Source organism: Periplaneta americana, chromosome 16 (genome assembly GCF_040183065.1).
Source record: "Periplaneta americana isolate PAMFEO1 chromosome 16, P.americana_PAMFEO1_priV1, whole genome shotgun sequence".
Lineage (NCBI taxonomy): Eukaryota > Metazoa > Arthropoda > Insecta > Blattodea > Blattidae > Periplaneta > Periplaneta americana.
Window position 1 is genome coordinate 123,104,506 of NC_091132.1, and position 17,127 is coordinate 123,121,632.

Genomic DNA, 17,127 nt, shown 5'->3' on the forward strand with positions numbered 1-17,127 from the left:
GGGTCAGGTACATTCTAAACCCTGCATATCTGGCCCACCGAAAATAATTAGTCTGACTACGCCACTGCTGCCACCATTGCCACTGCCACCACTACTACTGCTACCACTACCACTACCATTACTGCATTACTGCTACTACTACCAGTACTACTACTACTATTATCTTCTCGATCATGGGAGGAGGTATATGGATGTATAATGGAAGATAGTGGGAATGTCTTTGTGTTGGTTGTTATGATGTGAAGGAGTGTATGAGTTAAAATTAAATTGTTTGTTAAGTATAAATTGATAGTGTATTGTGTATGTTTGTATATTTCGTATTACTCTGTGAAAAGATTTATTAAATCTACATACTTGGACTTCAACAAACAAAATTTGATAACACAATCTCAAGGGAAAAAATGGAACTCCCTGCATCATGATCCACAGTTAATTCCCGATTTACCACGAAAATCGTCTTTAGCTGCATTTAGATTGGCAACAGGCCAAGATTGTTTGGCCAAACACCTGCATAGAATTGGAATATATCAATCCCCTAACTGCCCATTGTGCAACTCAAACCAAGAAATGGATTTGGAACACCTCAAAATCTGTGCTTCAGTGGCTGAACATGATAATATCTTTGAAAAATATTGGAATGCAAGAGGTCAAATGACTTTATTGTCAAACGCCTTGCATTAGAAAACAACAACAACAACATATTTCGTACTGTTCAACTGTTTACTTTTGGGTGCAATGTGTAATATCATTGAAATTATGGTTTCGATTTATTATGTGGTTGATGTATGGCTTTAATATGTTCATTGTATCTTGTTTGAAATGACTTTTTCTGTTCTATATAAAATGAAGGCATTTTTTGTATATTTATTTGTTTGTTTCTCTTCAGCATTTAGTTACGGTACTATTTGTGTTCTTTTCTTTCATACCATGGCATGATTGTGACTATAATAGTATTTAAATTCATTAATATGTCACATCAACGGACGTATATACGTCACCAAACATCGTAAGATGAAGATTATATTTGTATAGTTTCTTCACACCCATAAGCAATGCTGACTAGATCAGACGCTATGGACAGTACTCTATAACAGAGTCGCCAATATGAAAGGATAATTCCAAGCCTTTGGCGTGAGACGAACTCGATAGCTCAGTGGTAGAGCGCGTGACCGGAGTACAGGAAGTCGCAGGTTCGATTCCCGCTCGAGGTTGTGAAATTTTTCTTTCATACCATGGCATGATTGTGACTGTAATAGTATTTAAATTCATTAACACTAAGGCATCCAACTATCTCTCACCAGTACAAACCCTTATAACCCTTTTCCATAGAAAACAGTGGTTGGGAAGATACAAGACTATAGCACCAATAGACCGATGACGATAAGCACAACACTCTGAAACGACTGAACTGCATATTCAAAGTATAATATATTAATATTACCTTTTTAAATATTTTAACACTGTGACGTTTTAAGGGAGTAAGTACTGCTTAACTTAATGCACTGAAAAACTGACCATATTCAAAATGTTTTTCTTCGTCCACATGGCTTATACAAAACTGCAAATTAATACACTGAAAACCACCCATTTTTTTCTAAATACATTACGAATATTTTCTAAATTTTAGCATGCAATGAAATTAATTGTTTAATTATTCAAAATGACAGCTACTCGTTATGTCAGAATTGAGCATTTCCCTCTTAACTCATCCAATTTTTAACATTTTCATGTTCTGTTTGTTTCATGTTGAAGCTTAAGGGTACCGGTAGCTCTACAAAATTGACTGCCATCAGGTTTTCTAACTAAATGGATAATATTCTTAATTTATATTTTAAATTATGTAACAGATTTTCAAGATATTTTAGCCCATAAATTACTTTTTTTCTAGGCAAAATATTTAACTGAGGGGCTTTATTAAGGTCCATTTAGAATAAAGAGGAAAACAGATTTGGAAAATGCAGTTTCTGGAAAACGAGCATGCTGTTCTCCAATGACAGCTGCACGAGCATACCTAGTGGAGAGTCTTCCATTTAAATTCGTAACTTTGAAACTAATGCAGATATTAAAACAAACTTTTCACCAAAATGAACTTTAATATTTAGTGCATATTTTTAAAAATATTTTGAAAAAATGATTTTTTGAAGGTGTTAAACTGTACCTAGTCCCTGCATATTTTAAAAAAATATTTTGAAAAAATGATTTTTTGAAGGTGTTAAACTGTATCTAGCCCCTTAAAGAAGTTTTATTATATTTTATATATTAAAAATGTTGTAACATGAATCACAATCAAGAAATGAAAGTGCTCATTAAGTTTTTGCCTTGCCACTTTTATTCTACCATTGCTTACTTATCTCCATATCGTCGTCGTCATCGTCGTCGTCGTCGTCGTCGTCGTCGTCATCATCATCATCATCATCATCATCATCATCATCATCATCATCATCATCATCATCATCATCTTCTTCTTCTTCTTCTTCTTCTTCTTCTTCTTCTTCTTCTTCTTCTTCTTCATTATCACATCATTGTCATCATCATCCCTGAATAACCTATGTAGTATGCTACTTTGTATTGTATATATTTGTATAGTTTTGGCCGATGAATTGTATATGCTTTAAATTGAATAGTAATCTATATAGCTCTACTGATAAATTGTTTGTGTTTGTAATTTGAAGTAGTTTGTATGATATGTATTATCAATTTCTGTATATCACAACTGGTTGAATTGTTTATGCCTTAAATTTAATTAACTTACATGTTTTGTATTATACATATAGCATCTTATGAATGATCGTTTGCGTTTGTAAATTTAATAATCTGATTGGCTATGTATTGTATACTTTTAGTAGAGCCATCGATGTAGCTCAGTCGACAGACTCGCTGGGCTGCTGATCCGGAGCTGCGTTCGGGCTTGGGTTGGATCCCCCTTTGGACTTTGGTTTCTTCGGAGGTTTTCCCCAGCCGTGGGACTGAAGCCGGATGGTCTATGGAGAGTCCTTGGCATCAACCCCTTTGATTTGATTACCCCCTTTGATTTGATTACCTGGTTGGATTTTTCCGAGGTTTCCCCCACCGAAAAGGCAAATGCCGGGTAATATTTTGGCGAATCCTCGGACCTCATCTCATCTCACTACATCTCGCCAAAATGTAAAAAAATGTAAAAAAAATGTAAAAAAATGTAAAAAAATTATACAAAATTGTAAAAATTGTAGAAAATTACTAAATTGTAAAACTATAAAAATTTGTAAAAATTGTAATTGTAATATTGTAAAATGTTGACACGTTCCACATCTTAAAGCTTCATTGCTCATGTAAGATCTATGGAACAAAATAAATGAATGAATGAATGAAAAGTTGGAAAAGGGCGACAAATAAAGAATTGCTTACTTGAACAAGACGAATGGTGCCATTTATTCTCTGCACCTGAATTACAGGATAACCCGGTTGTAGTGTCCAGGAGTCCATGATTGTTTTAACATCCATATCATTAGGCAGAATTTTATCTTCTTTCTGTTGGTTGTTCAGAGATTCAAATAAGTCATCTGCTTCCGTGTTACCATAGGAACTGTGACACAATAAGGACGGATAAGTTTAATAAACATGAATTAAAGGGTAGCTACTGTGAAGAACAGAATTCAAGAAAAATACTCAAATATGGCTGCCTACAGCAGCACTTAATTTCAATTATTAACTCTGACCAATACATACTTCGCAAGAGCTATGACCCAACAAATCTATGAAAAAATGGATTCAGTGGAATAACAAAAAAGAATAATCTCACACTTCTACCGGAATATCTAATTCCAAATGAACTAGATGTCTCCAAATAGCTGACCATTAAAAGATAGAGAGGAGGAACTGTTATAAATGTAAGAATAATATAGGCTACTAGTAGGGACCCAATGTAGGCTTATAATGAAATAATTTATTTTTCACATTGCTTATAGACCTACTGTAGTACCATATTATAATATCCAAATTAAACTACCGGTATATAGATACAGTAATGTGCTCTTATATAAAATCTTAAAAGTATTTATTTCAGTCACTGACTTCACATCATATGTTTAAGATGCTACACCTTTACATTACATATTTAAAAGACGTATGAACGTTTTCGTTGGTCTACGCCAACATCATCAGATACGAGGTACATTTCAGCAATATCAATGCTCTCTACATAATATCTACAAATACAAAACATACTTAGTGGCATGCAAAAATGAAACATATTAAAACCAACATTGCTGTGATACACATTAACATTCTATATGACTGCCTTGATTGTCACTTATTTAAAATACACGTATAGATTACAAAAAATTTTGATATACATATATATATATATATATATATATAAATGCAAGTCTTCACATATGAGATAATAAAATGATATGATTTAAAAGTGATAAAAATAATAATATATAAAACTAAGATAATAATTATGAATGTGAAGAGTTGCAAAATTACAGTAATTACATTTATTATATTTTATTTCTGTTTCACAATAATATATATATTTTCACCATTCAGAAACGTATGTATCATGGTTTGAGTCACGTAATTATTTGAATATTTTTCAAGTTTATATGGTTTTATAAATGCCAATGTATTATACGTTGGGTTGTTTGATGTTGATTAATGATGTATATTTGATTTGTCGGTAATGCTGTTCCTCAAATATGGCAATGTATTGTCGATGCCCAATACTGTAATTGTAATGAACGTGTGGTATGGCGCAAGTCAATTATCAGAATGAATCAGTGTAGACGTGCCTTCTTAGATGTTGATTATATGGTGGTTGTGTGAGGACTGTGTGACGACTACACTACGCAGCTTATGCTTATGGTCCGATAACGGGGAATCACAACAAGATGTATTTCCTCACTTCATAGGCATGAACTAGAGGCGAGAGATTTGTTTAAATTAAATAATATTTATACCCGAACTCTTATCCATTGTGTTTCACAAACAAAGCGTGGAATGAAATCATCTTCAGCAACAATAAACATTCCTAATTATGTGTTGCAAGACCTCTCCTTCTTGTCCATGTTAATTTATTCTCATATAACTACATTGATATGCTGCCTAGCAGTTCTCAGAACTTGTGGCGATACTATTACAAAAATGATCACGGATACATCACACAACCCATAGAAACACGAAGCAACCAAGAACTCTTTAAAAGATAACGTATTTCTGAGTGATATAATTGATTTAGTTTTAAAATATTTAAAAGTTCTTGTAAAAAATTATTTAAGTAAAAAACTCCAAGATGTATGTGTTTATAATAGATTTCCTGAAAATATGTATTTACATAAATTTTTTGTGAAAATATGTGTTTTTATGTGAAATAAAATTCGGGTTTTAAACTTGAAAATTGACATTCGGAATTTTTAACTTTGTTAATTGTGTTTTATCACACACAAGAAAAATATTTAATTACATAGCAATCCGCTCCTTATTTATAATAATAGTTGGTTTCCGTGACTTATATAGTAATTATTATCATAATCGTCAAAGTAAGCGTTATCATCGCTATTCATTATAGGCAAAATTGCCGGTCACTGTCTTTTCTATAGCCTATATTATAGTAAGCCTTGTCATCGCTATTAATACTGATCGTTGGTCACCGTCATTTCTCTCATAATCGCCATAGTAAGCTATGTAGTTATATGAGAATAAATTAACATGGACAAGAAGGAGAGGTCTTGCAACACATAATTAGGAATGTTTATTGTTGCTGAAGATGATTTCATTCCACGCTTTGTTTGTGAAACACAACGGATAAGAGTTCGGGTATAAACATTATTTAATTTAAACAAATCTCTCGCCTCTAGTTCATGCCTATGAAGTGAGGAACTACATCTTGTTGTGATTCCCCGTTATCGGACCATAAGCATAAGCTGCGTAGTGTAGTCGTCACACAGTCCTCACACAACCACCATATAATCAACATCTAAGAAGGCACGTCTACACTGATTCATTCTGATAATTGACTTGCGCCATACCACACGTTCATTACAATTACAGTATTGGACATCGACAATACATTGCCATATTTGAGGAACAGCATTACCGACAAATCAAATATACATCATTAATCAACATCAAACAACCCAACGTATAATACATTGGCATTTATAAAACCATATAAACTTGAAAAATATTCAAATAATTACGTGACACAAACCATGATACATACGTTTCTGAATGGTGAAAATATATATATTATTGTGAAACAGAAATAAAATATAATAAATGTAATTACTGTAATTTTGCAACTCTTCACATTCATAATTTTTATCTTAGTTTCATATTTTATTATTTTTATCACTTTTAAATCATGTCATTTTATTATCTCATATGTGAAGACTTGCATTTATATATATATATATATATATAAATCATTATTTTTTGTAATCTATACATGTATTTTAAATAAGTGACAATCAAGGCAGTCATATAGAATGTCAATGTGTATCACAGCAATGTTGGTTTTAATATGTCTCATTTTTGCATGCCACTAAGTATGTTTTGTATTTGTAGATATTATGTAGAGAGCATTGATATTGCTGAAATGTACCTCGTATCTGATGATGTTGGCGTAGACCAACGAAAACGTTCATACGTCTTTTAAATATGTAATGTAAAGGTGTAGCACCTTAAACATATGATGTGAAGTCAGTGACTGAAATAAATACTTTTAAGTTACAATATAGACTTCTCTGAAAATTAAAAATGAATTGCAAAAAAAATCTTATATAAAAGATAAGAAATTTAGATACTATTGTTGCATTCACATCCTGTTGAAAGGCACAAAATGCAGACTGTAAAAATTAAAGAATTAGTATATGAAGATGAATTTTTAAAGTGCCAGTATGACAGGTAATTATGTATTAATAACCTAATGTCTATACTGGTACCTAAACAAATCTTCATATAGGTAGGCGCTAATTTGTTCCACATTAATTTCGATTGTGTTTCTATGAACATTACATTTATAGATGAAAAGGAATGTAAATTTCATAGTTACAAAAATTAATAGCAGTACCGTAATTATAATAATAACAGTACAACCTATGGGTCCTCTGTTCTTTAATGACAGAAAATTTGTAAAGAAAATTTATTCGAATACTGTATCTTCTATATTTAATGCCTTTTTATTATTATTTGCTCTATGTAAAATATTTCAATTACGTAAAAATTATGTTCAGTAGGTCTGCACCATAATTAGAATAAATTTCATACTGAAAAGAATTTAAAACGTTTAGATAGTTACAAACTTACTGTATTTTCAGATATTTACTCAGTCCTTTCCGAAGTGTTTCGTACGTTAGGAAGTGTTCCATGCTCCGGATGACGGAGCCAGCTGTTATGAAATTAAAAAAAATCAAAAGTGAACTCTCTGTGTATAAAATTGCATCGTTATACCACAGTCTAGTAGGCCTATATACCAGTCACGAAGCTCAATACGTAGGACATAAGTATCCATAGATAGTTGCTAACTACTAGGATCGCTACTATCACCTCATCATAGACAATGCACAGTCTATTGTTCCTAGTACCCTCATAAACTCAAGGTTCGTGACTGTATATTCTAGACTATGGTTATACTGTAAATCACAATAAATTTATATAGCAAGTAAAATCATTATATTCAGCATAATGGATTCATTGACTAACCTTTGTCATAGGAAACGCTATCAAATATGGAGTTTATTTCTTCAGGACTAGAGACATCACATGTTATTGGATGAGTTGAATTTAATGAATCTTCATGCAGGGCGGCTTGATGAACATCAACAACAAATTCTTCTTCTATATTCCACTCACTTTCTACCTGCAATAGTTTAAAATATACTTTGCTAGACAGAATAATAAGCAGGATGAAAGTTATTCACATCTGAAATGAGGAACAAATACTATGGTATTTGTTGCGGGCAAAGCCATTTTGGTGTACATTTCTTCAAATAGTTCAATTTCCTCCACATTTTCCTTTCTACTACTGTTTCATAATGCCATATAATCATTTAATCTAGTCTAGATATCTTCTGTTCCTGTGAAATAAGCAACCACCTGTCACATCTGTGCGTATTATCAAAATATTTGTAGCCTACTTGTCGTTCGTCTTTTCAGAGACCAGTTCTGAGAATGACCCATAAATAGGTCGAAACATGTAAACAAGGTACGTTAGAATTTAACACAAAATCTTACCATACATATTCCGAAGTGATACAGTGTTAAAAGTTGTGTAATCAAGATGTACAAAAAGAAAGTCGGTACTTATTACTTAGTGACACTTACCTACTTCGATCTAAAAAACTGGCAGAAATATATATTACACTACATTTACACAAAGTAGGCCTATAGGCTACTATCATTTATATTTTTATAATAACTAATATAAATTTGTCTTCTGAAAAAATAAATAATTGAATTGCATTAAATGTAACAAAACTCATAATTTAATTTTTTCATAAGTTTTATATATTAATAATAAGTACAAAATGAAATTCCTTTTCATTCATTTAATATAATATATGCCCGAATTAATATATATATATATATATATATATATATATATATATATATATATATATATATATATGTCTTTTCCAATCACTGCGGGATAAAGCAAGGAGATGCATTATCACCTTTACTTTTTAACTTTGCCATTAGGAAAGTCCAGGATAACAGAGAAGGTTTGGAATTGAATAGGTTACATCAGCTGGTTGTCTATGCGGTTGACGTGACTATATTAGGAGAAAATCCAGAAACAATTAGGAAAAACACGGGAATTTTACTTGAAGCAAGTAAAGAAATACGTTTGGACGTAAATCTTTAAAAGACGAAGGATATGATTATGTCTCGTGACCAGAACATAGTACGAAATGGAAATATAAAAATTGGAAATTTATCCTTTGAAAAGATGGAAAAGTTTAAATATCTTGGAACAACTGTAACAAATATAAATGACACACTGGTCCACACCTGTGGAGTAACGGTCAGAGCGTCTGGCTGCGAAACCAGGTGGCCTGGCTTCGAATCCCGGTTGGGGCAAGTTACCTGGTTGAGGTTTTTTTCGGGGTTTTCCCTCAACTTAATATGAGCAAATGCTGGGTAACTTTCGGTGTTGGACCCCGGACTCATTTCACCGGCATTATCACCTTCATCTCATTCAGATGCTAAATAACCTAAGATGTTGATAAAGCGTCGTAAAATAACCTACTAAAAAAAAATAAATAAATAAATGACACTCGGAAGGAAACTAAGCGTGGAATAAATATGGGAAATGCCTATTATTATTCGGTTGAGAAGCTTTTGTCATCCAGACTGCTCTCAAAAAACCTGAAAGTTAGAATTTATAAAACAGTTATATTACCGGTATCGGTTGTTCTGTATGGTTGTGAAATTTGGACTATCACTTTGAGAGAGGAACAGAGGCTAAGGGTATTCGAGAATAAAGTGCTTAGGAAAATATTTGGGGCTAAGAGGGATGAAGTTACAGGAGAATGGAGTAAGTTACACAATGCTGAACTGCACGCATTGTATTCTTCACCTGACATAATTAGGAATATTAAATCCAGATGTTCGAGATGGACAGGGCATGTAGCACGTATGGGCGAATCCAGAAATGTATTTAGAGTGTTAGTTGGGAGGCTGGAGGGAAAAAGACGTTTACGGAGGCCGAGACGTAGATGGGAGGATAATATTAAAATAGATTTGAGGGAGGTGGGATATGATTGTAGAGACTAGATTAAACTTGCTTAGGATAGGGACCGATGGCGGGCTTATGTGAGGGAAGCAATGAACCTCTGGGTTCCTTAAAAACCATTTGTAAGTAAGTAAGTTATATTATGTGAAGTGTTCGATTTGTTGTGTTTTAGTCATTAAACATGGTCTACTTTCCACTTATTTCGCTGCTTACCTTTGCAGAAATCATATATTCATAATAAGTAGCAAATCCCTCATTGAGCCATAAGAAATTCCACCATTTTGGACTGACAAGATCGCCAAACCATAAATGAGCAAATTCATGTGCAACCAACAAAAGGGTTTCATGTTTCTTTGTAGCTCTGGATTCGCCTTCCCTGTGAATAACACTTCTTTCCCTTAAAAAGAGAAAAACATCTATTTTGAAATACTTTTTTTTTTTTTACATTTGTCTCAAAATTATTTAAAATGTGGGCAGAATTCTATATACAATAATACTAATTCTTAAACAGTTGATTTTGGAAACATTATTTATACAGTTTAGTTTCTAATTTCATCTTCTGCAAGAAAAATATTTCAGAAATACCAGTACCGTGAATCATTAAGAGTCAGTTTTGAGTAAATTGTAATTTTCTGTTATTTCATACAAGAATTACTAGTTATCTTTTTCAGGAGAAATGATTATATTTCATGTGCGCTTTTTCTAGGTGAATTAATTGACTCGTAGAATATGAACAAAATTATCCAATAGTAATGACTAAGTTTTGATTTTCGTTGAAGCTGTTGTGATCAGAGCAGCTGTGTGCGTATTTTTTCCCGAACATTTCAGTTTTCCTTCCCACTTCCTTCACCATGCTTCACTGTTGTCATCTTCTTATGAAACAGTGATTAAGTTTGAAACTCATAACTGATTATTATTTTAGCAATAAATAGGGATTGTAGTTCAAAAGGATTGTATTCACATAATGAAAAAATTTTTTTAACAATTTAATTATCTTCCGGTATTTATTTAATTGATGTACGTAATACTACTTAATCTTACTGCATTAATTATTTTTATTCTTACTTACCCAAGCGTCACCAATCCCCAGTTTTCCATCGCCCAAAAGACAAGATCTGGTACAGCTATTTGATCCAACTTTGGCAGCGCATACAAAACTTCTGTATAGTTCTCGAGCAGGTTAATCAGGGTCGGTGCAATGGACAAGGCGTATTTACCTTGAGCCAGAACTTCACTTCTAAGCCAAATTCCGTACTTTCCATCAGCTGTGGAAAGATTCTTCAAGTCTGACACTACAAAAGCTACTAAATAAGTAGACATAGGTGGTGTTTCTCGGAAGGAATCCCAGATTCTTCCCCCAATATTGGGACTGAAAGAAAAATTTACCGGTACTTAAAATAATTTATTATTATAGTTAACTTCATGCTAACTTTACGTGGTGGAATAAATACCGGTATCTGAAGTAAAAATAAAAGTTAAAATCAGTAGGGATTTCAAGCAGATGCAAAATGAATATACCCTGAAACTAAGTAAATGAAAATTCAATCATCGCTGTAATACCATATGTTTCTAAATTATCTTACTGAAAATGATTTGATGACATTGACGTGTGTGGATGGTGTGGGGGCAAGAAGTCAGGATCTTCCTATTTCATTAGTACTCTCCATTTCGTAGATATTTTTGTAAGAAAAATGTTCAGTTGTAAAACAAAGATTTTTTAAATGATTGATAAAAGTGGCAAACTTACTTACTTACTGACTTTTAAGGAACCCGAAGGTTCATTACCGTTCTCACATAAGCCCGCCATAGGTCCCTATCCTGAGCAAGATCAATCCAGTCTCTATCATCATATCCCACCTCACTCGAATCCATTTTAATATTATCTTCCGATCTATGTTTCGCCTCCCCAAAGGTCTTTTTCCCTCTGGCCTCCCAACTAACACTCTACATGCATTTCTAAATTCGCCCATACGTGCTACATGTCCTGCCCATCTCAAACGTCTGGATTTAATGTTCCTAATTATGTCAGGTGAAGAATACAATGCGTGCAGTTCTGCACTGTGTAACTTTCTCCATTCTCCTGTAACTTCATCCCTCTTAGCCCCAAATATTTTCCTAAGAACCTTATTCTCAAATACCCTTAACCTATGTTCCTTTCTCAAAATGAGAGTCCAAGTTTCACAACCATAAAGAACAACTGGTAATATAACTGTTTTATAAATTCTAACTTTTAGATTTTTTGACAGCAGATTGGATGATAAAAGCTCCTAAACCGAATAATAACAGGCATTTCCCATATTTATTCTACGTTTAATTTCCTCCCGAGTATCATTTATATTTATTCCTATTGCTCCCAGGTATTTGAATTTTTCCACTTCTTCAAAGGATAAATCTCCAGTTTTTATATTTCCATTTCGTACAATATTCCCGTCACGAGACATAATCATATACTTTGTCTTTTCGAGATTTACTTCCAAGCCTATCTCTTTACTTGCTTCAAGTAAAATTCTCGTGTTTTCCTAATCGTTTGTGGATTTTCGGTGTACACTGTACTAGTATCTAGTAGGCTCTGATGATGGTGTATAATATACACTGAAACAGCTGTAAGCCACACGTGCTTAAACAATTTAACACTAGTAAGTTTGCCAATTTTATCAATCATTTGTATTTAAGTGTTAAAAGTAGTGTACGCAAGATTCAAGATGAAACATTTTTTGCTCTCTATTTTTATGTGTTTCAGTGAGACAATTCTGAAGTTTATGTTTTGTTCTTTTACGTCTGCCTCCTTTGTACGTTGACTTTTATAATATTTGCTACACGGAAAAAAAGATGTCGGTTTAGATAGGTATAAATGTATATGATATAATAAAGCAGTAGGCCTATACGGAATCTATAGTTCACAGGAATGCATTTTATATTGTGACGAATATCATTTGCGCAATATTGTCAGTATATTTAATTTATTCAAACGCCTTTATTTCTATCTTTCTTTCTTCCTTCCTTCTTTTATTTCCGTCTATTCCTTTCTTCCTTTTTTCTTTCTTTCCTGTCTTTCTTCTTTCCTTCCTTCCTTTCTTTCTTTCTTTCTTTCTTTCTTTCTTTCTTTCTTTCTTTCTTTCTTTCTTTCTTTCTTTCTTTCTTTCTTTCTCCTTCTGTTTTACCTCCTGCTTTCATACTACCGACTTACAATCCAATGCAGTACAGGAGAGCATATTATATAGCTATGGACTAATACTTGAGAGGCACACATTGTGGGTCTCCCCAGCTGTGCAGTTAGTACGTCGCAGGGCCACTGCTGAGATAACACAGTGCATTACATGACAGGGCACAAACACCCAATGCCATGGATGGAAGATAAATATCTTGCATTGCCTACCCCGGGAATCTAATCACGGACCACTAAACCTCTTATTCTTTAAAATAGATTAAAACAGGAATTTTCGTTGTCAGATTATTATAACAGGAAATATTTAGGAGTCACTGTGATACAAATGGCGAACATCCATGTTTCCTGTTATTTTGTTACAACTAAACATGCATTGTAGTACCAATGTAACTTTATAAGTTAATACCTCTCAATTGCTTTTCAACATGTATAACATGCAATGTTGATGTCCAATTTGTAATTCAATTGTGCCTGCCCTTCCTGTTGAAAAATCATTTGTGGACAGTAACTTCACATCCACATCCTATTTTTTCCTTTGCTCTGAAAGTTTTATTATGGAAACGATCTAATCATTGACCAATCAGCTGATCACTTCTCATCAAAAGGATCGAGTTTCAATCCTAGATGTACTGTATTTTATGAATTTTTTGTACAAAGAATTGAGGGGCAGTTTTAATTCAATGTAGCCTACTTCTTTCCTTTGATTCTCTTCCACCATAGCTACATTATCGCCATAACATCATCTCACCTAAGATGCTAATGTAGTCTATTATGGTTTTTTAAAATATGTTTAATTATTACAAATTGTAAAAAAAAAAAATTCGGTTAGCAAATACAGGTAGTCACTGTAGCCTATCTATGTTTAAAAAATTGGTCACATATTTAAAATTACCAGCATAATAAGAAATGAAGGAAGTTCGGACATAATGAAATGAACATCCTTATTTATTTCATAAAATATAAGCAATCGGGACTGGTAACCAAGCTTCTCTTCTTAATTTCTGTCTTTGTTTCGTTTTACTTATCACTTTCATACCGATGTGGAGAATATAGTCCTATAACATTTGACAACACTAAAAAGATACACATCGCGGCCCTCTCTGGTCTGTGATGAGACAACACAGGACAGTGCATGGCAAGGGACCAATATCCAGTTCTATGGATGAGAATGGAACCATAGACCACTTGAATCGCTCATACGCCATCCACAGAATCAAGGCAATGAACCTAGTCTTCATTACCTACTGTTTATATTTTGAACTGATACACAATCTTTTGTTCATTCATATCTAACACCCCTGAGCTGTGTGTAACATTTTAGATCTAAATTTTTACTAGTGTTTCTTCGTCTTTTTTCTCGCGTAGGCTACGTTAAGCAGGCTTATATTTACAGGATCAATAATACTGATAATATACAATAAATAATTGATTAAATGGCTATCTTACTCGTGTTAATTATGTAACCATGAGCGGCTTACAGCTGTTTCGGTGCTACTTGACACCATCCTCAGGGCCTTCTGTGTCTCGGCGCCATCTCAACTTTGCTGCCTGTTGTGTGGATGCGTTCTTGTGATGAAGAGTTGTGTCAAATAGTGTGTGTTTTTTTTTAATTGATCTGTGTGTTGAGAATTTGATTAGGGTGTGTTTTAGTGTGTCTGTATATTTCATATTGTTCTAGTGTGTTGAGCTTTTGGTTTTTGGGTTGTATGTGTAGGATTTCCATGTGTGTATTTATGTTATTGTATGTGTGGTTAGCATTGGTTATACAGAGAGATATACAGACATGGAAATCCTACACATACAACCTAAAAACCAAAAACTCAACACACTAGAACAATATGAATTATACAGACACACTAAAACACACCCTAATCAAATTCTCAACACACAGATCAATTTCAGAACACACTCACTATTTGATACAACTCTTCATCACACGAACGCACCCACACAACAGGCAGCGAAGTTGAGATGATGCCGAGACACAGAAGGCTCTGAGGATGGTGTCAAGTAGCACCGAAACAGCTGTAAGCCGCACATGCTTACATAATTAACACGAGTAAGATCGCCAATTAATCAATTATTTATATTCAAGTGTTAAAAGTAGTGTACGAAAGATTCAACATGGAATATACAATACTTTCATTGTTTTCATTGCTAAAAATTTTGCTCTTACACAACAATTTGTATTTCCTCTCAATATCCGTCTTTCCAAGATCAATTACAAAGATTCTTTCTTTGAAATTAAGATGATCATGAAATTAGAAGTACAGTGAATAAGAGCCAAAAAGTGAAACAATAAGAAGAAAGTTATGGCTATTCCAACAATGCTAGTGAATAGTGAGTATTAAAATGACCAAAGCCACATCAAAGCCACAGAAATGAAATTTTTATGATCTGTAAGACTGAATAAAATACCTAATGAACAAATAATGGAATGGAATGGAATTTCTGGAGATGGCACTATGACTCAGCACTGCGACCTTTCACGATCTATTGCGCTAACCCTCAAACTAGGCGTATTCCCATAACCACACCGGCTGACTACACTAAGTTTCGCTGCGTACCCAGGTTTCGAGCTGGTAACCCCACTTGTCCCTAGGCCAGTATCCGTCATGCATCGCCAGTCGGCATTCTGAAAATACTATGGAATGATGATGGAAAGGAGAAATGTTGATGGAATGATGTAGATGCCTAATATGGGGAAACGGGAGAACTACGAGAAAAAACTCCAATGAAAAATCCCAGGCCTTGTCGGGACTCGAACAGCTGAAGGTCTGATCTCTTAGCCGCCGCAGACATTTACCGTATCAGTCAAAACGTTGTGTGTGGACGTTCAGCCCCTGACAGAGCCAGATCCCATCCGCGCACGAGTAACCTGATAAGCCCCGAGCTCCAAGCCCGTCCTGCATCAGCCTCAGAAAACCGTATTACCACAGTCTAGTATATACAATCACGAAGCTCAATACGTAATAAATATGCATCCATAGATAGTTGCTAACCACTAGGATCGCTAATATCGCCTCATTACAGACAATGCTAAATAGTACCAGCACAGTCTTTTGTTCCTAGCACCCTCACAACTCAAGTTTCGTGACTGTATATACTAGACTGTGGTACTACTCTATTACTTCAATGACTTCACCCCAGCCTATTTTTACTATTGCAGATGATAGATGAAATGAGAGTGCGGAGATGGAGAGTGTCGGCGGAATGATAGAAGGAAACGGAAGTACCTCGAGGAAACCCTCTGCAACGTCTGTTTTGTCCATCACAAATTCCATCACGACCTGGTCGGGGATCGAACCAAGACCGCGTGGATGGGAAATCAGCGCGCTAGCACATGAACCAAAGAACCGGCCGGCATGACGGTCAAATTACTGTCAGTATTCAAAAGTATCAGAATACTGATCGTGTTAGACAAGCTTGAAATAAATTACTGTTATATATTTTTTTCCTGTTATGCCCAATCGCGGGAATCTTTCAGATCCTGGATTTTCATTGGTTGTTATCTGTTCTGAGGTGTATTACATCACATACTGGCACTTAATACATAAAGATATGTTGCTATGCATCTGTTCATCTTTCCTTTCTATACATGTAACGTGAATGACAGTACCGGTACCGGTAAGATATAGAAATACAATTCTAGAAAATTATACGTAAATAATAAAATGTTAGCAGAGAAAATAATTACCACAATGTCTTCATTGCGCATCAAATATCTATTACTACATTTCGAAAGCCTATATTAGTCTTTGTCTAATGGCGTATTTATGCTACTGCTGTATAGTGTCAATATTATTAACAATATAAATGCTATAGAGTGTGTTGTTTAAATAAAACGCCAACTATTATATAGTGGAGGGTTTGCGACAAGCTTTCAGTGGTAGAAGTGGCCTTTCAATCAGTAACAATGGATCGCTTCATTAAAGTGAACAATGTGCGTTTTGTGTAAGGACATTTTACGAGAATAACCATTATTTCATATGTGTTCGACATCGATTTCGTGTACATTATAGCCTGCACAACATTAACCAGTGTCTTAAGTGCAAGTCTTACTTAACAATGAGTTAGAAAGTTTGAAGTCAGTGGCGCAACAACAAATACGCATCCTGTGGTCACCATAGTAACATCAGAAGTGAAACTATCGAGCGCTTTCGGCAATCTGAGGCAAATCATCCTCGGCGATCGGTGCGCAAACGACCTGGGCTTTAAATTTGCGCATGTTCAAAAGGACTTGTGC

General features: G+C 34.2%; 1 protein-coding gene across 3 annotated transcripts in view; it reads right to left on the reverse strand.

Moving 5' to 3' along the window:
* LOC138691196 (aminopeptidase N-like) overlaps nucleotides 1-17,127 on the reverse strand; it is a 98,044-nt gene that overhangs the window by 13,958 nt on the left and 66,959 nt on the right. For all 3 annotated transcript variants that reach the window (XM_069812982.1, XM_069812981.1, XM_069812983.1), the window contains exons 4-8: nucleotides 10,785-11,084; nucleotides 9,929-10,112; nucleotides 7,684-7,840; nucleotides 7,288-7,369; nucleotides 3,385-3,562 (exon numbers count right to left, since the gene is read on the reverse strand). In XM_069812982.1, coding sequence (XP_069669083.1) covers nucleotides 3,385-3,562; nucleotides 7,288-7,369; nucleotides 7,684-7,840; nucleotides 9,929-10,112; nucleotides 10,785-11,084 — 901 coding nt within the window. The remainder of the gene's footprint in view (nucleotides 1-3,384; nucleotides 3,563-7,287; nucleotides 7,370-7,683; nucleotides 7,841-9,928; nucleotides 10,113-10,784; nucleotides 11,085-17,127) is intronic.